The sequence below is a fragment of the Equus quagga genome, chromosome 17, assembly GCF_021613505.1.
Source record: "Equus quagga isolate Etosha38 chromosome 17, UCLA_HA_Equagga_1.0, whole genome shotgun sequence".
NCBI classification, from domain to species: domain Eukaryota; kingdom Metazoa; phylum Chordata; class Mammalia; order Perissodactyla; family Equidae; genus Equus; species Equus quagga.
In genome coordinates, this window is record NC_060283.1 from 45,694,078 (window position 1) to 45,718,351 (window position 24,274).

At 38.3% G+C, this 24,274-nt stretch overlaps 1 protein-coding gene across 4 annotated transcripts in view; it reads left to right on the top strand.

Annotated features, from left to right (window-relative positions):
* DOCK10 (dedicator of cytokinesis 10) overlaps positions 1–24,274 on the top strand; it is a 262,527-nt gene that overhangs the window by 162,706 nt on the left and 75,547 nt on the right. For all 4 annotated transcript variants that reach the window (XM_046644370.1, XM_046644368.1, XM_046644369.1 and 1 more), the window contains exons 9-19: positions 515–600; positions 913–996; positions 1,115–1,270; positions 9,667–9,888; positions 10,077–10,199; positions 11,394–11,476; positions 16,223–16,345; positions 18,672–18,751; positions 20,573–20,760; positions 21,258–21,323; positions 23,018–23,110. In XM_046644370.1, coding sequence (XP_046500326.1) covers positions 515–600; positions 913–996; positions 1,115–1,270; positions 9,667–9,888; positions 10,077–10,199; positions 11,394–11,476; positions 16,223–16,345; positions 18,672–18,751; positions 20,573–20,760; positions 21,258–21,323; positions 23,018–23,110 — 1,304 coding nt within the window. The remainder of the gene's footprint in view (positions 1–514; positions 601–912; positions 997–1,114; positions 1,271–9,666; positions 9,889–10,076; positions 10,200–11,393; positions 11,477–16,222; positions 16,346–18,671; positions 18,752–20,572; positions 20,761–21,257; positions 21,324–23,017; positions 23,111–24,274) is intronic.

Here is a 24,274-nt window from a genome sequence, read left to right on the forward strand (position 1 = left end):
GAAGAAGAAAACTATTGTTGATTTTAGCACAACTACTATATACCATAGTAGGTATTTTAGGTTCATAACTTAACAATAATCAACTAGAATATTAATGTTTGCAGAGTCTTGGAGAGTTTAAGCAATTGAAGCTAGAATGTGGGTTTTAAATTGATAGCCTAAGAGTGAGAATTATCAAAAATATATACCTATATAAGAAAACTTTAGTAGGCATTGATGAAGTGAGTCAAGACAACCTCAAGTATAACTGTAGTGTTGTCAGGGTCCAGAGTTCTTATGGGCACAGGATGGTGGCATAGAAAGAATCTCAAAATGATCATCAAGAGGTCTGACTTCCAGGCCCAGATCTTTGAACAACACGGAGTACCTAGCCAGGACACAATCAAGGCATCTACACACCAACATTCATCTCTCCTTGCTCTCGAGTCTAACCCTGTTTTGATATGTCACAGGCCAGAGAAATGTGTGATTCATAAGTATTATTTAATAAGCTGTCTTGGTGTATCTTTTCAAGATCCGCTGGATAATTCTCTAACTTGCGAATGCACGCCAGAGGAAACAGACTCTTCAGAGAACAGCCAACACCCAGACTTCGCAAAAGTAATAAAGCTCACATTTTGCTATGCAAATAAATTTGAATTAGCCATTGCTTTCATGGAAAAGATGGAAATGCTTCCTTTTAAGATTTAGGCTAAAAAACTAATTCAGAACTTTCCATCAAACTATGTGTTTTACTTAACATGCACGCAACACTCCAAAATAGAAGCATGTTTTTATGAAATTTGCCGAATGCTAATGGATGATATTAAAACAGTGATAATCTTAAGGGCTACTTCTTGGCCCTGTGGGTGGGGCTGGGTTGTAAGTATCTGGATATTCAGATACCAGGAGCTAACACAGTTTTTTCTGCAGTACCTCACAGAAACTGAAGAGGCTGTCAAAACCACTCGAAACATGGAGAGGCTGAATCTGTTCTCACTGGATCCAGATATAGATGTAAGCTGGAATTCTTTTAAGCAGATGAAAACTCGATGCATACAACTGTAGTTTATAATTTAGGATTTCTTTTTATGAGATGAGTGTTTGTTGAGTAAAACTTTCTAAACTTTTTTAGACCTTGAAACTTCAGAAGAAGGATCCTTTAGAATCCGAATGTGGGATCAAACCATTTGAAGAAAAAGCGGCCAAGAGAATCATGATCATTTGTAAAGCACTCAACTTAAATCTTCAGGGATGTGTTACAGAGAATGAAAATGATCCAATAACGAATGTAAGTTTCTCTTCTGTTACATCCTCCACCCTTCAGCCAGCATCGCACCACCCTCATCGAAATCTATTCTATTCCTGATCATTGCAGGCACTGAGTTCACACAATCTCATGTACCATGGAGGGGGGTTGACAGCATTTTTCCACTTTACAAAGGTGCACAAGTTCTGAAGTAGAATTGTCAATATACTCCTGCAGAGTTTTCCTTTTAACTTTAAGAAGAGGCATCAAAGGGGCTGTGTTCTAGGATTCTTTCCATTAAATCAGCAGAGTGGTTCAGAGTTTCCTAAGATATTGTTTGTATCTCCTTGATGGTACTTGAGATGGCTTTTAGTCAATATTTTTTTAAGTCTTCTTCTTCCTTTTTTTTTTTTTTTTTTGGTGAGGAAGATTGGCCCTGAACTAACATCTGTTGCCAATCATTTTTTTTTCTCCCCAAAGCCCCAGTACATAGTTGTAGATCCCAGTTGTAGGTCCTTCTAGTTCTTCTATGTGGGACGCCGCCGCATCATGGCCTGATGAGTGGGGCCATGTCTGCGCCCAGGATGTGAACCAGCAAATCCTGGGCTGCCTAAGCAGAGCACACGAACTTAACCACTTGGCCACAGGGCCAGCCCTGACATTTTTATTTTAATATTTGTTTGTTTATTTCAACATATATTAGAGAATAATTAAAATTGAGCAAATTGACCCTGAGATTTCAAAGCTATTGCCACTTAGGACAAGGCTAAATAGAGAACCAAGTAAAATAATATTAGGTAAATATTAAATAAGTAACAGTACAGAAGATACATGCAAATGAGAGAAAAAAAGGCGATTCACTGAAATTTGAGAAACACCGCAGTGCTCATTAAATCAATACAAGTCCTTTTCCGACTAAGTGGACTTTCTTGAGAATTCTCTCAGTGTTCTAGGGGACACGTCTATCCTAATTGCAAATGTATGTGGGGAGGGGGCTTTCTATGAGCATAAACATTATTAAATGTTGAATTGTAAAGAAGAAAATAAAAATCGCTCATAATCCTACAATTTATAAAAATCACTGTTAATATATTTTCATGTTCCCTTTCATTCTTTTGTAATACATTCTGTTCTAACTTCTCATAAATTATTCTTCAGTTGTCATCTTTCACCTCAAAGAAAAAAATTTGTTTCCAGATCCATGACACAAGCCCCATTGCTTTCAGAAGGCAGATACAACGTTTCTTCTATGAACTGTGCACACACAATCCCACGCACACCTGTATAAGCATTGTGATGTTGACTGGCTGGCAGAAAGGATGAAATCTCTGAGAAGACTTTAACATCCACTGCTCTTGGGTCTTTAGACACCTCACTGATTCTCTGAGCCTCCTTTCCCTGACTTGGTAGCAGGAAAATGGTACATGCTGTGGACCTCAGATTTAATGAGAAGCAAGTGACATGTGCCTCTTTTGGACCAGAATGCCTGACTTTCCCATTAATGAGTTGTTGCTATGCAATCTGCCCGGGAACTTCCTGGGAATAATCTGAAACTGGCCCCCTTATGCAGAGGGCAGGGAAAGACCAAAGAAAAAGGCAGACCACTCCAGTCTGGTGGGTGGCAGGTTTAATAAGCAAGGGAGCTTGCTTATGAGGCTTGTCTTGAGAGGCCACAAGGTGTTAGATCTCTGTCCCCACCCTCCAAATCTTGAAAGTTTATATAGAGGCCTTAACTGGGTTCTGTCACATACACGGCAGGCCCTAACTGGGTTTAGTCCTGTACCCAGCCCAGACAGCCTCATTCCCACATTACTGTCTCAGGGCTGTATCCTTGGGGCAGCTCCTGGGGAGCAGGGAAGACAAGCAGAATTCATATTCCAAAGACGGGGAGGGAGTGGGAAGCCTCCAGTTGCCTGGGTCCAGCTCGTGGGTCAAAAGAAGGTCATGTCTCCTTGATGACCTTCCCCAATGTGAGTTCTGCCATGCTGGACAAGTGGCTTACCCTCAGTCTCTTCTTCTGTAAATGGGGATAATAATAAGAGCAATGAGGGGCCAGCTCATGGCGTAGTGGTTAAGTTCATATGCTCCGCTTTGACGGCCCCAGATTTGTGGGTTCGGATCCTGGGCATGGACCTACACACCACTTATCAAGCCATGCTGTGGTGGCATCCCACATACAAAATAGAGGAAGATTGGCACAGATGTTAGCTCAGGGTCAATCTTCCTCACCAAAAAATAAATAAATAAATAATAATAACAGTAACTATTTCAAATAGTCGTTATGAAGATTAAATGAGCTAATATATGGAAAGCACTTAGAAAGTGCTTGGTGCATAGTAAGCACTTATTAAATATTAACTGTTATATTATGTGGGAAATTGCTTTGAAATTTGTAAATACTATGCATGCAAGGCACTGGGTTTTTTTCTTAGTCATCTGTGACATTATTGTTGACAAGTAAGCAAAAATTAAAGTATGTCACCAGTAAGAATCTTCCCCCAAAATGAAACCTCCTCTCATTTTATAACTGTAACTTTGAGCTAAGTATGAGAGTAAGAGCGAAAGTAGTTGAAGTCACGTTTATTCATTATGCAGCAAATGTTTCTTCACTGCGCCTCCTAGGAGCCAGACTCGTTCTAGGTACTGCGGAAACAGCAGTGAACACATAAGAAGGTTTCTGGCCTCTTGAAGGTTAGATTCTTTTTGAAAAGGACAGAGAGTAAATAACAAAACAAAGAAATTAACAAGATAATTGCACGTTGTGCAAAGTTCTTTAAAACAAATCAATCTAGAGAGATGCAATCCAAAGGAAGTGGGAGAGGGCTCACTTTAGATGGGGTGGTCAGGGGGGGCCTCTCCGAGGAGGAGACATTTGAACAGAGATCTAAAGGCTGGGAAGGATGAAAGTCAGGGGAAAACCTTCCAGACAGAAGAAAGAGCAAGTGTGGGTGCTCTGAGACAGGTGAGTCTGGAAAGTTCTGGGAGCTGGAAGGAGATAGCGAGGGGAAGGGCAGACCAAGATGAGGTGAGAGAACAGTACGAGGTGAGGTTACGTAAGGTCTGTAAGCTGTAAGGAAGAGTTTGGATTTATCCTAAGTGTGAGTGGAGGCTATTTAAGGGTTTAAAGCACTTTAAATGGTGTGAGCCGGGGGTCTGCCTCGTGGCATAGTGGTTAAGTTCATGCACTCCGCTTTGGCGGCCCGGGTGTGCAGTTCAGATTCCAAGCATGGACATAGCACCGCTCATCAAGCCACGCTGTGGCAGCATCCCACATAAAATAGAGGAAGATGGGCACAGATGTTAGCTCAGTGACAATCTTCCTCAAGCAAAAAGAGGAAGATTGGCAACACGTTAGCTCAGGGACAATCTTCCTCACACACACGCAAAAAAATGCTGTGATCGAATTTGTGTTTTTAAAACATCCCGTTAAAAGAAGGGATGGAGGAAACAAGAGTTGACCAGGGAGAGCAGTGAGGAGGCTGCCACCATAGTTTGTTGCATGGTTTGGACAAGGGCTGGCAAGGATGAAGAAGAGAAGTGGATGGATTTGACTGATGTTTGTAAATTGAGTTGATACTTTTTTCTGATACATTGGATATACAGAATAAGGGGAAGGGAAATCTCAAGGATGAATCCTTGGTTTTTGCTTTGAACACTTCTATGCATGGCGGTGCCATTTATTAAGAGGATAAGACTGGAGGAAGGACACATTTGGGGATACAGGTCAGAAGGTCCTTTACGGACATGTTAAGCTTAATAGGCCTCCTAGATATCCAAATAGACATGCCCATTGGGCACATTCAAATACAAGTTTAGAACTCAAGGGGGTAGCATGAATGGAGAGATATATTTGGAAGTCTGTTCCAGGCAGGAGCTAGAGGGAACCATCTAGGAATTTCTATAGGGAGGAGGCCAGGAACCAAACATTTAAAGAGAAATGACCAAAGAAGACTAAGAATGAATGGCCATTGAATAGAGATAAACTAGGAAAGAGTGGGTCATGATGCCAGGAGAGAAAGGGTCAGCTGTGTGGAATGGTGCTGAGAACCTGAGTAACATGAAGCCAGAGAGGAGCCCAATAGATATGGCAACATAGAGGATGTCGGTGACTATAACAGGAGAAATTTCCATGGAGTAAAAAAGTGTTAGGAGAAGTAATCACAACATGTTTCCACTTAGGATCTTTAAAAACCACTAGAAACTTGGTTCTTGAAACTATTTGGAAATATCAGGAAAATTTAACCCAAATCGTAATGTCACTAATCATTTTGTTAAATAAAAATAAATGCTTTTTTTGACCAGGCTCATCCTTAAGTGTGATTAAAAAATCCAATTTAGAAAGTGAAACTGAAAGATAATGGGCTATTCCTTCCAATGCCAGGGGCATATGACTCCTTCCACGTGGATTCCTTTCTTTGTAATAAAACCCATATTCAGAAGCTAAAGGTTTGTATTTGGGCCAATCTCGCCAAGCAAGAGAACAAGCCCAAATTCCGAGAGCAGCTTTAGGATGCCCTTCCTTATCTGTCAGGCCAGAGGGATGAGTTGATTCGGAGGAGTGTCTTTATGTCTCTATTGTTTTAAATTTATTTTACAGTTGATACCAAGGTTAAAAAACTAGGAAATTACTTTTCAAAAAATAATTTCATTGCCCTTATAAACAATAATATAAAAAACTAATAAAACAGCCTCACTTGAACTCAACAGCATTTCTTATGTAATGGCATTGTTTTTAAAAATCTTTGTATATTTATTCAATGGCACTTTGATTAACGTAGCTATTTTTAAACTCATCATTTTTAATTCAGCGAGCATGTTTTTAAATTAATTGAAATATTTCTCCAAGTTGTTGAAGAGCCAACTACTGCATTTAATGAACGGCTTCTCAAAAGATTCCCGAGAAGAACTTTTTCATGATGAGGAAACAATATTTGACAGCATGTAATTTTTGTAGTCAGTCAATTGAAAACCAAATTCAAGTTGATGGTTTAGTATAAAATATTTCTTTGAAAATAGGAATCGATTCCAAAAATCGGAACTAATAAAGCTGCTTCACAGCAGAGCTACGTTTAAAATTTCATGTGCTTGAACTTTTTTTTAAGAAAAGTACAGAATTTTAAGCATAAGAAACCTATGACTTAATTTGTTAGGCTTTGAAGATGCTTTATTAAACAAATCCTTATTGAAAAGCCAGTGATTGAAAAAGTAAGATTTGACATTAGGTTGAAAAGGTGGATTGAAAGAAATAAATGAATCTCCATATGAGCTTTAATTTCTGATGGATTATAAAAGTAGGTAATTTATTTCCATTCACTAAGCAGAAATGAAAATCAAAATGCAAGAATTCATGAAAAATAATAAGGATTTTTTTCCTTTGACCTTCAATGTGTTTTGAGTTCCTACCTGAGTTATTTTCATGTACTTTTTCCATTTTTCAACTCTTGGCAGACTCCCGCTACCACAAACAAAGAGTTTTTCTAAACTAAATTAAATTGGTAAAATATGAGACGTTTGCTTTTAATTGCCTTATTTAAAAAAAAAATAATTGTTTCATTTTATATGTATAATTATATTTCTAACAGTAAGGGAGCTGGCAAGTATTTCTAATATTAAGGAATTAAACTAATACCCCGTTATAAGCTAGCCATATTACTACATTTCAAAGAACACAAGATACCTATTAAACCTTCAGCAACATCCACAGCATGAGGAGTCTGTACACTGATGAACTGCAGCATCATGTGGTTTTTGTATTACAACCTGCTCGTCCACAGAATACTGGCAGACGAGAGGCAGCAATTCAAAATTAAGGAGCATAAACAAAAGCAAAAATGTTGTTTTTTGTAAGCACATTCCATCTTTAGAAGCCTGTAGTTAATTACATATATATGTAATTACATATATGCATGTATATAATTATTCATATGTGTATATATGTATATATATAATATGTATATAATCACATATACATGTATTATTTATTTCAGTCCTTGCTTTATTTAATCTTTGTTGCATTTGACATTTTGCTAGTTGAAAATTCTTTCTTTCTTGAATCTTTCTTCTTCAGTTTCTGGGACACTGGCAGCATTTACAAATTTTTGTCGGTTTCTTTTTTTAAATCTCTCTGCACACCCCAATCTCCTTTGTATGCTGTTTTCCCTACTCCCATTTCTATCGTTTGCATGCTGATATTTCCCAGGATGCCGTTCTGATTCCCTTCTCTTTATTTCATGGCTTAAACAGGAACCCACTTGTGAAAATCTGCCAGGTTCAGATCTCCAGCCCAGTTTCCTAGACTGGGCTCAAAACTCATATATCCAACTGCCACTGGAATGTCCTAGAGATGACTCTCTGTGTACCATCCAGAATTCATCTTTGTATCTTTAACCTATATATTAGTGAATGACATTGTCATCCGCTTAGCTTCCTATATCCCCAAATCTGGGAATTTTCTTTTATTCAGGCCCCTGGGACCGCCTCTCTCCAATGGATTTGCAAGCCCTTTGGTTGTATCTCCCTAATATTTCTCAAATGCGTCTCCTACAAACACATTATTTTTTGCCTCCACTCTGATCTCACTCTAATTGCTCTAATCCTGTGTTCTTTCATGTCCTTATGTCTCTGCACCTGTCACTCAAGCTACCTAGAAGCCCCTTCTAGGCTCTTCTTTACCAAATTCCTACTTTTCCTTTAAAATTCAAGAAACTTTCCGTTTTCTTCCCATCTTCCATTACCTTCCCACTTTCTCCTTCTTTCACATCTCTCCTTTCCTTCCTGGCATGATGGCAAGAGGTTAAGGAAGCGGTCACACCGAGGCTTGGAGTTAGGTGAGCACCCAAGAAGTCCAGATGTGGGGGGAGAAAGCCATGTGGAGGCCTGGAGGTGGCATGCCCGTGGATTTATCAGGATATAGAGCACTATGCAGGGCAGTGCAGGGGAGGCAATAAGAGAAAATGGCTAATATGGTTGGGAGACTGATTACTTTGAACCAGTAAGTAAACTGATTGAATAAATAAGTAAATAGACTAACGATAATGACAGCCAGATTTTTCACTATTGGAAGAAATGCTTACAAATATGAAGAGGAGAAAGGCTAGAAAGACTCCTTCAGGATTTAGATTGGAAATGGAGGTATCAACATGAACTCATGAATTTTTAATAAATATTCATGTACAGGTAGAGATAAAGGAATCATTGTAGGTATATTACATGTATGTATATATGCATATATGTGTCTGTGTTTGTCCCAGTAACACTGAGCATAATGAGCACCCAGATTTTGGTTTCCAAATGTCACTTTCACTAAAAGGGACCAGGAGAAATTGGAAAAATGGCTGGGGCATGGAAAGAATGAGATGATCCTAGAACATCTTGTTGGGTAAGGAAGTGCTCAACAAATGAGAGACTCTTGCCATAAAGACACAGGAGCTACCTTGAAGGGTGTGCCCCTAGCCAAATCTGGGACAATTTGAGCATCACTACAAATAATGATAGTAAGAGTCTGAAATCTATTGAATAAAATAGTAATCCATGAATCTATGCTTGTATAAATAAATGTATAAATAAATACTTGAGTAAATAAATGACAGAGAAGGGAAAGTCGTCATTACAGTTGAATACCAACTAATAGATGTAGAAAGAATGATGGAACTGGAAAATCACCGTTGGTAGCCACCATAGTGGTAGTTGAGTTATCAATGGTGGGAGTTATCGATGGTGGATTGAGTTTGATGAGTAGCAGAACATTGGGGTAATCTCAGAATATCTCTCCAGAAAGGCTAACCACTTGCCTAAGGGAAAATGGTGACTTTATAGTGGAGAAGACTGACAGATACCTTTATACCAGAATCTTAAGGTTAACATTACAGGTGGTGAGACCGTTGGCTGTGTGTGCTCTTGATATAACAAACTATGAAAATCTAACATCAGTCTGGGGTATTACTGCCCAAAAAGCATGACCTGAGTTTGATCATGAGGAAACAGGAAGGAGACTGATGTGGCAGGTATTTTCTGAGAGTGGAGGGGAAATAAGGAGAAGGTTTGTAAGGCTAACTCCTGCGTGTAATACAAAATATGAAAAGGGATACTTGGCAGGAAAACAAGAATGAAGAAACCAGTGAAATACACTACTGGGATCTGAGCCGCCTGCTGGAGGAAAGGATTCTGGGAACTTTCTTATAAATAGTATATTTTATATACTTAATATATATGTTACAAATACATAAGTAAATATATATAACATGTAATATAATATAGATTGTATTATAATATATAACATATTTATTACATATATTTTATAATATTACCATAAATGGAAGTATTACACTATATATAAATAGTGGTATTTATCTACTGCTTTATTAAATAATGTACTAAAGAGGCTAGTGCATGTGTAATGATTTTGTGTCAAAACCATCAATTCTTTCTTTTTCCTGCAGATTGAGCCTTTTTTTTTGAGCGTGGCACTTTATGACCTCAGAGACAGCAGGAAGATTTCTGCTGATTTCCACGTGGATCTGAACCACGCTGCTGTCAGGCAGATGCTCTCAGGAGCTTCCGTGGCTTTGGGAAATGGAAACATTGACACTGTCACTCCAAAACAATCAGACGAACCTCACGTCAAGGGATTTCCAGAAGAGTGGCTAAAATTTCCAAAGCAGGTTGCGCTTTTGTTTACTCTTGAGGGGATGGAAATGCTTGTTTTTTTGTTCTTACCAATAGATGACATAAGATGAGCAGTTTCCCAAACAAAAATTCCCTTAAAGCTGTCCTTTAAAAAAAGTGCAATTTTGTAAATGTCTTCAGTGTGGCGTCCTAGATGCTTATCAGCTGTTTTCTTTGTACATAGGCTATATTTTCTGTAAGCAATCCACATTCTGAAATTGTTTTGGTGGCCAAAATCGAAAAAGTACTCATGGGAAACATTGCAAGTGCTGCTGAACCTTATATTAAGAATCCGGATTCCAACAAGGTAAATGCATAATCTTTGTCAGAAATAATTTTTTAATTGCTTTCAACAAATAAAATCATACTGCCTTGTTAATGATCAAGTTTGATAAATGTGAGTCTGGAAATATTAGTGAAATGAATATCCATCGGGAAGTTGTAAAGTATATTTCTTGGCTGATGTTTTTTGACCCAGCAATGGCTGACTGCTAAGAATCTATTGGTAGAAATAAATTTAAATTTAGATAAAGCTTTAACTCCAAGGATCAAAGTGTTAACAATAAAGAAAAGTTAGGATTAATCTGACTGAAAACAGGAGAATAGAGTTTACTAAGAAATTGGCAATGCTGATAGATAATTTTATATCAAATTATGATAACACCTCAGTGAAGAAAGAAAGAAGAAAGGAAATACCCTAAGTCCTTTGAATGGTGGGACTACGGGAAACTTTTTCTGCTTTCTTTTTTGTATTACCATGTTATCTTTAATAATTGAATATTAGTGTTTAATAGAAAAGAAATATAAAAAGTCTATATTTTTCACACAAAGGAAATATATTGGGAAAATGGCAAAACAATTGACTTTGAGAATGTGTGACAGTTTAGGGCAGTGTTTAACATATTTATGAGAGGCCTTTAATTCAGAGTTTGGCAAACTGCGATGTGCAGGCCAAATCGAGCCTGCTCCCTGTTTTTGTAAATAAAGTTTTATTGGAACACGGTCACACTCACTCGTTTCTGGATTGTGTATGCCTGCTTTCCTGCTACGATGACAGAATTGAGAAGCCGCAACGGAGAACACACAGCCCACAAAGCCCGATATATTTACTGTATGACCTTTGACGGAACAAGTTTGCTGACCTCTGCCATAATGAATAAAAGGAAATATAGGACAGACTGTGAATGTAAATTTAACAGAACTTCCCATTCAATATTTTAGGGTCTTTTAAGTCAGAAACAAAGAAAAAAGTTGGTATTCGAAAACAAGGGTATTTTCTACATTTGCAATTTCCAAACTAAAAAGAAAGAAAAATGCTGTACAGTAGTTTGCACACACAAGGTATCGTCTGGCTCTTTATGAGATAGAATCTGTGGGCCAGTGAGGCAGAATTCCACTGAGTTTCAATAGAAGATAACATCAAAATGGATTTATTAGTATTTTACAGGGACAGTTTGTAGAGCGATGTTCTAAACAATATTTATATTTATTTTTTCCTTAGTATGCACAAAAGATACTAAAATCCAACAGGCAGTTCTGCAGCAAGTTGGGGAAATACCGCATGCCATTTGCTTGGGCGACAAGGTAGGTTGACAACTGCAACCAACAGAATAGAAATGCCTTTATAGTCTGAACACCTCTGGTGACCTGTTATTTCTAATATACCAACACCTGGCAAAATGCTAATGTGTTCATCATCATAAACACCTTGAGCTCCCCAGAAACATGTTTTTACAAGACAATTTAGCAAGACAGCCCATAATAGACTTGGGGCCATGACGTGTACAGTGTGTACATGACCAGGTACACTAGGGGTTCTTGGTAGGATCAAATCAAAGTCATAACTTGTTTATTAGATATGTTTGACTTAACAAATGCTTGGCGTTATATCAGTCCTGAGAGTTGGGTGTGCCTAAAATTCAGATAGTTTCTATGATTTCTTATGCAGCTGCGTGTTTTCATGTGTGCATAAAGCACAGGTCTATATATGGAGGTCCAAATGAAACCATCAAATTGATCATTTAAACCCTCTTTGATTTTGATACTGATTAGCATAGCCAAATTTATCAGTACCAATTGACTCTCTGATAGAAATGCTGCGTTATGTGGACACTGTTGGTGGAATCATCCATCTGGACATATAACTTCTGCATAAAGAACAAAAATTGCTTCTCAGATCTGTTTAAACATCAATTACTATTGTCCTCCTCAATCTCTTTGCATCTTTCTTAGTGCGAGAATTTCTTAAAGGAGGGAGAGACTGGCCTAGACATGCTGGAAAAGGCCAGCAAGGTACAAAGCAAATGAACTAATGAAGATAAATTAATGCTACAAAAAAAACAGCCTATTAAGTATTCATTTGAATATGAGTAACCTTCAATGCAAATAACTTTAAAATCCAGAAGGAAGGGCGAACTGGTTAGTTTATGCCATTTTCAGGTCTCACAGTATCCAGTGTCTCCAGTCTCACGGTCCCCATCTACAGAATGAAGGTGACAACACCTGCCTTGTGGACAGTCTCAAGTGCAAAGCATCTGTCGTAAAATAGATCATAAATGTCACTATATCTCCCTTTTAATCTCTCTCCCTAAAGGGGCAACTAATGCCGGGATATTCTGCATGAAAAAGATATTATTTGGATATGCTGAACCCTTTATGATGAATTTAGTTGTTTTGTTCCTCATAAGTTTCAAGAGAAAGGATAACTAGTTAGAATTCGCTGGTCAAACTTTTTCCTGTTAAGTTTGCTCAATTCTCACAAGAAAGCCAGTTGGAGCAAGTAGAGGCAAGACGCCCCATAGCAAAAGAGAAATATTCCAATATAGAAAATATGACAATGGTATACACATTTTCTCTTTAAATATCCAACATTATTCTGAGGTTTTAGAAGCAGGCATTCTGGAGCCAGAGCTGGGTTTGAAATCTTAACTCTATTTCCTCGCCAAGTGAACTTAGGCAAGTACTGATAGTCTGTCTTTACCTCAGTTTTTTGAAATGTACAAAAGAGGAATGATAATACCTAATTTTCTGTTGCAGGGACTAATGAGCACAGATAGGTACCCAATCAAAGGTAGCCATACTGAGTGAGCCCTGATGGTCTAGTGGTTAGAGTTCAGCACTCCCACTTCAGCAGCCCGGGTTCGTTTCCTGGCCATAGAACCACACCACCTGTCTGTCAGTTGCCATGTTGTGGTGGTGGCTCACATAGAAGAACTAGAAGGACTTGCAGCTAGGATATAACCCATGCACTGGGGGCACTTTGGGGAGAAAAAAAACATACCTTGAAAAAAAATTTTAAAAGATAGTCGTTCTTGGAAGTCATTATTTTAATATGATTATTAAGTCAACTGTGGAGATCATAGTTACCTCAAGAAGTCTTCCTTTCTGGTAAATTTTAGGCAGTGAAGAATAATGTGGGGAAAAGAAATAAAAAAGTTACCCACTATTGAGCAGTAAGGAAAAGAAGTAACAATCCTACTTTGAAGTTGTCTAGTAAAACATATTGGAAGACAGATAGATGAAGTTTCAAGAGAGGCCGACAATATTACCAACTATTGAAGTAATTATGTCCAGGATGGCAAAGCCGACAAAACCACGAGCTCATGCTACATTAATGCCTAATTAGTGGTTTGGTTGCAGGTTAAGAAACAGTATACACCACCAATTTGGGTATATAAATGTATCATTTACATTTACATAAGCATCTCTAGCAACTGAGAAAAATGGTTAGCATACGGTTCTAAAGATTTCATGTTAGACCACTTGGAATATCCAACCACAAAAATACGTACAAGATCCAACCAAAGGAGATTTTAATTTCCCCTGCACAATGTAGAAACTGCTTCAAATAAATGTCAACTGAATCAGAGGAAGGCTTTTTGTTACTCGTGTCATTTTGACCTAAGCCAGCCTGCCAACATATTTCAATGCCTTATTGATACTGCTGGTTCTCTGGCTACTTTTCCTTTCTATTATATTTTCTAGATTGCAGTTTGTTTCATAATATTTTGAGTGTACCCTAAAACACTTCAGCCCTTAAAATCAACTACCATTAAAAAGCATACAATTGATAATTTAGCTTGTGACCATATTTTTACCCAGATCCAGTCCTCCCACTCACTGCAACATACACAGATGCTCATCACTGTGAACATTTTCTCTGAAATTAATTTGGTGCGTGTTCTTCTTTTTGGCACCAACTGTCGTACCGTTGTACAGCACAAAAGGTTCTCCTTGGGATAGATAAAGAGAACACGTTCAGATGGCTCCATAGGGTGTTTTATACTCATTGACGCAGGAGGAAGTTGACCCTTACAAATGCTGTTAAATGGAACTCTGTCCACGCATATCATCCCAGAATCGTATGTGCCTAAATCCGGGCCAGGACTCTTTTTTATTTGTTTTACTCTGTCTCATGTGACATTCTAAATGGGCCAGAACACAACACTGGGTTTTCTTTAAAGTTAAACAGACTAAAATAAAAATTTCTTTCTTATATACGTATGTTTTTAGAAAGTACTCAGTGCAACAACAACATCCCCAACAAATGGTTGTCCAACCTCTGACTCCTTACAGTGCATCCCACAGTGGTTCCTTCTGTCTGTCTTTTTATAGCTCCAATGATTACACAATTCATTTTTTAAAAAGATTTCTACACTGCTTGACAACGACTTTTATGTCTTATCTTCCAGAGCCACAAAAATTATGCCCTGTTCTTTCTATACATCATGGCTATGCGTGCTGCTTATGAACGAAGCTCTCAGGGACTCCTAGGCTTCTTTCTCTTATGGCTAAACACGCATTTCCTTCAATCATACCCCAGATGTCATGATTCTGAAACCCTCACGACGGTGGATCATTGCTCCACCGTGGCAGTTGGAACTAGGCACAATGTCCCAGCCATCCTGCAACCATCTGTGTCAATGAGTCAGTTCTCTGATCTTTTGCCAGTTAGCATATTTATCGAGCAAGGACAGAGTGGATGGCGCTGTCAACAGTACTTCTCCATGGTACTCTGCTCCTCATTCTCTTTACAATGTGTCCAATGTGAGTGAGCTATTTCCAGGGCAGAGCTGTGGATAAGAGTGAAAACAAGTTATATAACTCACATCTATTGATATATTTGAAGTGCCTGGTTAATAACAAAAAAACTACTGCTCAAGCTCAGCCTAACTTCCTCCCATGTTGGGAAATATGTCATATTGGTTTCACCCTGTGAAGCACTCAAACAAAAGCCCTGTATAATACTTAGGTAAAAATAACATTCAAGTTAAATATTTTCATTCTGCTTCCCTAGTGCTATCTGATAGGGGAGCTTTTTTCCCCTCCCTTTCAGGGAAAAATGAGGAGAAAGATCGAAAGAGTCCAAAAATATCATTCTGATAAATTCCTGGCCCATTTTCCACGTTATTTGACACTAAAGCTCTATGATCAGATGTCTATTTAAATGGCCATTACATCCTGTGTATTGAAATCCTTAGTTAATTTAAAGAGAAATAAAATAGTCTAGTCCTTAAGTTAGAAGAAAGAAAAATTCATCATTTCTCTAACATTAACAAAAAATCAATTATCTGTGGGTCTAATTTTTCTTTGATAGGCAGAGAGCCCGATGAATTATGAGGAAGAAAAACTGACATTAAGCATGTTATATATACTTGCTTGTTTGTTAGCAAGTATTGCCTGACATTGCTATATTATTTGGAGGAAAACAATTAATGTATTTTAAGTAAATCTATATAGTTCCAATGAATTGGGTCAAGGAAGGAAATAAATGGCTCAGGTTCATGGTGTTCTCTTTATTTAATACAAAATTCTGACTCAAGCGTTCTCCATTTTATCTTTGTCTCTGTCCTAAAATGTAGGACAGGGCACATTTATCGCCATAAACATGTTTCAAGATTCTGGACCTCTACACCCACATACACAACCTTATCCCTTTTCCACTACTCGTAAATTCTGATGGCACCCCTCACATTTGAAGTGACTCTGACTTTCCCGGGAAATAATGAAAAAGGAGTAACACGTGTTCCCATCCCTCTCCACTCTCCTAATACTGCCAGGTTTTGGTATGTTACTAACTCAGAAATAAATGTAGTTGTAACATGGGCTCCTGTCACTTTAGATACTGAGTTGAAAATAAGAAATGAAAGATATCAAATATACTGTGTAAATGAAACTTCTAAGAAGTTTTCTTGTCTTTTCATTTTATAAATTCCTGCATGGAGTTTCTTCCATTATAAATGGGGAATTGAATCATTTTAGTCACCTTAAAAACACAACCCCTTAGACAATATCCAAGTACCAACCTGAATAAATATTATTTTCTTTCAGATCAGTATTTAAGGACAGCCAGGGAAATGTGGACAGAGACTCAAGATTTTCACCGTTGTATAGACAAGAAAGTAGCAAGATTTCAACGGAGGACCTTCTGAAACTAGTGTCAGATTACAGAAGGTAGGATTTTTGGGATACTCTTGAAATTAACATAAATCAGCTACATTGCTACTATTGATTTGTGATCTCTGCATAAATAATGCTTGGTTACTTGATTCTCAAATGTCCAATCTCCTCCAGAAAGAGATGCTTTGCAGATGACTTCACATACACCCAAATGACATCACAAGAGTAAACTTGCCAGAATTATATGGAAGGAGTGTGAGATATTAAACTACGTCAATTATCTATTGCTGCGTAACAGATCACCCCAAAACTTAGTGGCTTAAAAGAACGACATCACTTATTTTACTCTTGAGTCCATAATTTGAGCACAGCTAGGTGAGGAGAGCTCGTCTCTTTTGCCCATGGCTTCGGCTGGGGGAGGTGAACCGGAGCCAGAGGATCCACATTCAAGATGCCTCATTTAATGACTGGCAGGTTGGTGCTGGTTGTTGACTGGGAGCTCAGCTGGAGCTGTAGGCTAGAGACCTTCGTTCTTCTCCGTGGGAGCTTCTCCATAAGATACTATGGCTCCCTCATGACATGGTGGCTAGCTTCTAAGAGTAAGGGTCCCAGGGGACAGAAAATGATCATTGCTAGTTCCTTAAGACCAGGGCCTGGAAACTGTCACAGCACCATTTCTGCCAGAATATACTGTGAAGTTGTCACAAAGCCTAGATTCAGAAGATGGGGACATAGACACCTGCAAATAGGAGGTGTATTAAGGAATTTTAGAACTATGTTTTGAAACTCTGCAAAATTATTTCCTGTGAATACAGTAATTCATAATATTTCTGTCATTCAGATGCTTTTAGAAAAGATGATGGAAGTTAGTGATAAAAGAAGAAAAATATAAGAGCCACAACAATTTTTAAATGAATCACCATACATTCAACATCTGATAGTGATAAGATCTTTCATGACAAGCAACTTGTCTTAAACTGTTAATCTCCCACTACACACAGGATTCTTGGGCCCTTTGCCCCTTCCTCAAATGTTAACTCTCTGCCTCTCCCATCTAAGAATCAACAATCTCCTAGACCACTCCTTACATGGGGAGACTCTCCCTTGATTTCATCAAACTTTCTGGTCAGAACTCCTACCGTAGTCTTCCCCAAGGCTAACACAGCCACCAAGTGGAAATTACAGATGCTTTTCCTATTTATGTTTTTGCTGGTGTACTAAAGGATGAAAAGCTGTAATGCTGAGCAGAAGAGAATGGGAAAAGGTTTTGGGGTAATCTGATATAAACAGAAGAAGACCACACTCTCACAAAACCCATGTCATCAGTGTATAGCAAAGAAAATTATCTCTATGGCACATAGAGAGCATCTAGAATACCCGATGCTGTACTGATGAGACATTAAATTATTTCACGAATGCTTTACATTTTAGGACAGTTATTCTTGGTAGTGTGCTGGTAATTGACCCACTAGGGAGAAAAAACTGATTTGTACTGATGGCCAATTTCTATGCTGTAAATTCTCCTACCATTGCTGATTTCAAGCTACCAATAGGGTAACAAACATGGAGTTTGGAAGAAATGTGCACACCTTGAAATTATATAATTTCATTTTCAATAATGGCTGTGTTTAATGGTAGCAAAATAACTGAAAAATTTAACAATCAGCTACCACAAGCTGGGAAGAGCTGGCTGTAACTCACCCCTAGAATTATTCCACCTTTCAGAGTAGATTTCCTGAGAGGGGTAACCCTTGAAATTGTTATCAGCCACTTTCCCCTTCCTATAAAGGAAGATGGTCAAGAAGGTTTTAGTAGAGAGGGAGGGAAGGAAATGCAATGACTCAAGAATTAGAGTGAGCAGGGATAGGTAGACAAGGGGCGTCTGCATACATTTACAAGGGAAGGAGGGAGCAGAAGAACCAAGAACACGGAAAGGCTCCTTGTCCTTGATTGTTGGTGAAGAGGGAAAAAGCAGACTGTCCGCTTAGCAGGTGTAACAAAAACCAGCCTTGCTCTCGAAACTTCTTAAAACTCCTCATGAAAGCGAATCACGTAAACCAGTTCAAATGCCACTACTTTTTGTTACCAAAAACTATATACTCACTATGGTACTTCTTTGGCCATTTATATAAATGTTGTCTAAAGTAGGTGCAAATAAATTTAAAACATTCTTCAGAATATCTGTAACTTCATTTTTATTTTTATTTGCAACATCACATAAATTTTGGTTTTCAAAATAAAGCTAGCTAAATGAAATCATTCACAAGATTGTTTATAGTTCTCCCGTTTACTCTTATCAAAGCTCAGAATTACAGTTACTATTTTTTCTTGACAACTAGAATAATTCATTTTGTGTGTGTCCACCGGCGTGCTTTCACAGGGCTGACAGAATAAGCAAAACACAGACGATCCCTGGAAGCCTGGATATTGCTGTTGACAACATTCCTTTGGAGCATCCAAGTATGATGATGATGCCATAGTTTGCTCACAGAGTTTTGAATATTTAATGGTTTTTTGGTTGGTTGGTTGGTTGGATAGTTGGTTGGTTACAAAGATTTGTTTGGGTTTTTTTTCTCAAAGTTTGGGATAAATGGAATTCATCATCCTTAGAAATTTGGGACTTCTTATTTCTCCATTAAGACAGACTATAAGTATTGTAGGATAGGAACTATATTCGGGGGTAATCTAATGTTTATCTAGTGTGCACCATGCACCCAGCTAGGTATTAGATTACATCATTTAATCCTCAAAACCCTGGAAGGTTGCAAATGAAGACCAGGTCAGATAGATTTGATAAACCAATATCCCATAATAGGAGAATTTATATTCTATTCAGTTCCTCTGGCTCAAAATACAGGACGGGTTTTCCCACGCTATGTTGCCATGGGGTAACTCTGAACACCGTGCATAGCCACCCAAGTGGCCATGCAGTAATTATAACTGGACGATTTTTAGACTCTGTTATTACACAGAGAACACATATCTTTTTCAGAATATGGCCAAAAGTCCCATTTATGTCAGTGAAAATTTTAATTTCAGAAACTGCTTTTATTAACTTAAAAATAAAGTTTTCAGAACTTATTTCTTAAGTGGTGGCATTGGTTTATTTTGTTTTATTGCCTCTGATTATGCCCTTTAGTGGCTTTCTCAGTGATGAAAAGAAGGAATAAAGGCATCCTAAAATGAACTACAAATCGGGAGAGGATTATTACCACAGGATATTGTAATTACCATTAGCACTATTAAGTTTTTCATTCTTATAATTTTTCCACAAATCATTGTAATATGAAATAAAATAAGCATTCTAACTTAAGCCATGGCTCCAAATCACTTTTGTATTGATTGGCATGAAAAAGCAGGGGATAAAGTCTTTCCTCTACCTGATTTGTGGGATGTGGCTTTTATTACACGTGGAAGAGAAAAATAACAAAAGAGAAAGTTAAAATATGCTCTTGCAAAGAACTGTAGGACATTAGAGAAATTTGAACATGTAATAAAAATATTATAATTGATCTTTTTTTAAACCTGTAATCTGATTCCCAAGCATATTTACCTAATAATTTTGCTGTTTTGAGCACAGAAAGATTCCAGTTGGAATAAAGGAAGGTAGAAGGCCTTGCTTGCTTTCAGTACCACAGCTTCAGCCTCCGAACTATTTAGTGACAGAAGTTTTGATTTATAAATTCCTAATGGTCTTTTTTTTCTTTAGGCTATTCCTACAAGGTTAGATTTTAAAAGATTGTAAAAACTGAAGAGAAAAATAAAATAAATTGTATCTAATAATGAAGAGGGAGCTTCAGGCCGAGGTTGTGAAATCGTTCCGTAGGGAAAAATTACTATTAATCCAGTTGGTGCGATCAGTAATAGACCCTTTGGACAAAATTTTGTTCTATCATATATCAATATTTGTATTATTTTTATAGTGTTATAGTAAAAGTCAGTGAGTTAATCCTTATCTTATAATACCTAATTAGTATGCTTAGAGGATCATTAACTAAATTTAATTTTTATATGAAATTTTATACAAAAAGAAGATAGTTATAAATCCATCCAAAAGATTTATCAGTTTTTTTGAGACATCAGTTTTGACATTAGAAATATAGCTTGATTATCTGTCATGCCTACCTCCTACAAATTTGTCATGCTAGCATAATTTAACATAAATTGGTATACAAGTATGGAATTTCTCTTTTGAGTGGGTTCGTTTTAAAATATGTTAACTACTGTTCCCTTGAAAGCAATCATATTCAATGACAAACTCTTATTTTCTGATTTTTAAAGACTGTGTAACGTCGTCCTTTATTCCTGTCAAGCCTTTTAATGTGGCGGCTCAATCAGAACCCACAGTGGAGGTGGAAGAATTTGTTTACGACTCAACAAAGTATTGCCGACCTTATAGAGTATACAAAAATCAAATTTACATTTACCCCAAGCACCTCAAGTTTGATAGCCAGAAATGTTTCAACAAGGTATGGTATGTTTCTGAGGTACCATCCTCTCACTCCACCCTATTTAGATCATATTAAGATAACTTCTCAAGCCCAAATACAACTTACTATAAGCCAACCCTTTGGAATAGAAAACTATTTGAAGAAAATGTTTAATAAGGGGTAGTAATGAGTTTCACCTTAAAAGTTTTAAGGATACATGGGTTTGTGAAATATTAATAATCCTTTCTGAAATCAGCCCTAAATAATTTTGTTCTAGACCTTTTATTTAGTTGCTTAAGATACTCTGAAAATAGCACACCTACCCCTTTTCAATATGAGTTTTTTCTTCCCTTTTAAAACATCTCTCTAAATCCTTCTGCCATTTCTGAGCACTACGGATAATGTCACAGGAAAGTGTTGGGTATTCTACATGTTTCAGATTGAATTAGAAGCTACTTATTTTAGGCACTTGGATTGGTTTTTGGTGTTATTTAACAGGAAATGACAATTTCCGTTTTCCCTCGCTGTAATTTCAGGCACGAAATATAACCGTGTGCATTGAATTCAAAAATTCCGATGAGGAAGGTGCCAAGCCGGTGAAGGTGAGCCAAGTCCTCAAAAGGACACAGCATAAAGGGGGACGGCAGCTGACAGCTCCTCTCTGCCACTGAGGTTGAAAGATGAGCAGTTCAATACATTTGTTCTAGATTTCCTAAAATGCACCTGATGTAATAGCCATCAGGAGGTAGATCTATTAGAAATGCCAGTCTCATGGCTCTGCTTAGCTTTTCATGATTTGGAAAAAAAGAAACCATTCTGGTGTGAAATAAATGCAAAGATTCCCCTCTGGAAAGCTTTGCCCTTTTCAAAGATTAGCCCGCCTCTCAATTCAGCACGCTTGATTTGAAATGCCACGCCCAGCTGCCCTTCGTGTGGCCTGTGCAGAGGGCGCTGCATTCTGGCCTAATGGCTAACGCAGAGGGCCCATGGGATGCTCACATTTATGGATGGTACGTGTGGCCAACTGCCTGAAGAGCTGGAAAATGGCTCTGGGAAGTCCCTCCTGGTTGTTGATCACATGATTTAATAAGATCAATAAAACTATGGCATTTATATGAATGGTGCTGTTTTAACCTATAAAACTGCAACGGGATGCCATTTTTCAGAGTTCACATTTGATATATACTGTTTTTATTTTAGGGACTTCAAATAACTTAAAGTAACCTATAAAAATAGACAGGAAAATTATTTTTAGTGGGCCTGCAGCCAGATCTTCCCAGTTTCAGTGAATCAGAGGAATGAGATAGTAAAGGACAAAACTAATTTCTAAGTAACCCTCACAATTATCTGAGAGAATCACTTAGAGCACTCTGTCAGGTACAAATTGTGTTCTCTGTGCCAAGAAGTTTTGTAGCATTATTCAGAAGACTGATAATCAGTTCAAGTGGTGGAATGAATCACGTGGTGGAGAAAGAGTTCTTTAAAATAGTCTTGAGCCACTCTCAGTATCCACACGTTCCAAGCTCCACAATGACATTAGCATCAGGAGAGAAAAAATAATGTGAAATGGAATTATCCAGCAAACAAAGGGAATGACCAGATGGCAAACCCCAGGCCTGCTGGAGCAGTGTGTATGGGGAAAATTCTAGAGAAGAGGGACCATCATAGGTGTGTGAATCCTCTGTTTCATTGCATTCTAAAGCATCACACAGACATACAGCAGACTCCAGAAGAGGGAGCCTGAGCCTTAGGCTGTCTCATATATCACAACCTCTGGCCTGATTATGGGCTGGGACAGAATAGTAATACAATATGGTGGAGCCTGGAACCAGGCCTATCCTTCCAGCTCGGCATTCTTGCTTGGGGGCTGGCATGTCAGGGGCTGGAGTCCAACCAAGCCTTGTAGTCACCAGGACTGGGTGCCTTGAACTCTAGACCAGAGCTGGATACCATGGGCCTTGAGGAGGCCATCCTGCAGAAATCAGAATTGAACAAATTAGCTCTCTCCTAGTAATCAAAAGGTTGGTAGTGAACTGATTCAGGTGTTCAGCATTGATGTAATATCTACATGATGAATTAAAGCCTTCAAATTTTCTTCAGCAGTGCCCCATTGTATAATAAATATAGGGCAGTAGGTCAAAGAAGTCCAAGGTTAATTAGATGTCAGCTAAGCCTTGCAAGTTATCACAAAATTCGTCTTTGTCCCAGGATTGGTAACTGGAGAGTTGTGGCCTTTTTTGTGCTCAGGGTCCATTTCAGACACTCATAATTGTTCAACTGATAACTTTTTAAACAGTGTATTTATGGAAAACCTGGAGGGCCCCTCTTCACCTCAGCCGCCTACACAGCAGTTCTGCACCATTCCCAGAATCCGGATTTCTCAGATGAGGTAAGGGCCAGCCCTCCACTGCCCCCAGCAGCTCCTAAAAAGATGGGTGTGTGGGTCAGATAATGCATGACGATAAACATTCTCTCTAGCACGCCTCAGACTAAAGACATGCCTTGGCAGGTGTTTACTTAACCACGATTTAGAAACTGTATTAATTGACGATTGCTCCAGGAGTATGTTGCACAATCATATATTTCAGCACAGAATTACCCTTTCAAAATGTGATGTTTTTATGGTATCGTTATTTTCAAGAGAGACTAATTTTTTCTTTTATTCTACTGGTCAGTATAATAAAAATTGCATTAGATAGCTTTTACCAATCAATAACAGCATTTCTTGTCGTAACAGAAAGAACAAAGGAGTGGATAAACTATGAGTCAACACTATTGCTTATAACCTGCGTGAACTTGAGTGAACTTGGGCCCCCTCATCTCTAAACATGGCATGGAGCAAGACCTGCCCTGGCCAGCCCTCAAGGCTCTCTTATTATGGGCCAGGCACATAGTCCATATATACATCATCTCTGTTTATCCCCAGAATTCTCCAGAGACACAGAGCCAATAGGGGATAGAGATAGAGACAGAGACAGAGATAGAGATAGAGGTAGGGGTAGAGATAGAGATAAAGATATAGGCAAGGGCCAGATGATAGATAGAGATAGAGATGTAGACGAAGACACAGAACAGGTGTACACAGAGACATAGATAGAGATACAGGTGAGGGACAGATGCAGATAGAGATTTGGACGTAGATGCAGATATAGATTTATTATAAGGTATTGGCTTGCATCATTATGGAGCCTGAGAAGTTCCACAATCTGCCTTTGGCAAATTGGAGACTGGGGAAAGCCAGTGGTATAATTTGAAGGCCTGAGACACAGAGAGCCTGTGGTATAGATTCCAGTCCGGGTCTGAAGTCCTGAGAACCAGGAGCACCAAGGGCAGGAGGCCAATGTTCCAGCTCAAGCAATCAGGCAGAGAGGGAATTCAACCTTCCTCTGCGTTTTTGTTCTTTTCAGGCTCTCAATGAATTGGATGAGACCCACCCCCACTGGGGAGGGCCATCTGCTTTACTCAGTCCACCAGTTCGAATGCTAATCTCTTCCAGAAACACCCTCACAGACACACCCAGAAATCATGTTTAATCAGCTATCTGGACATCCCA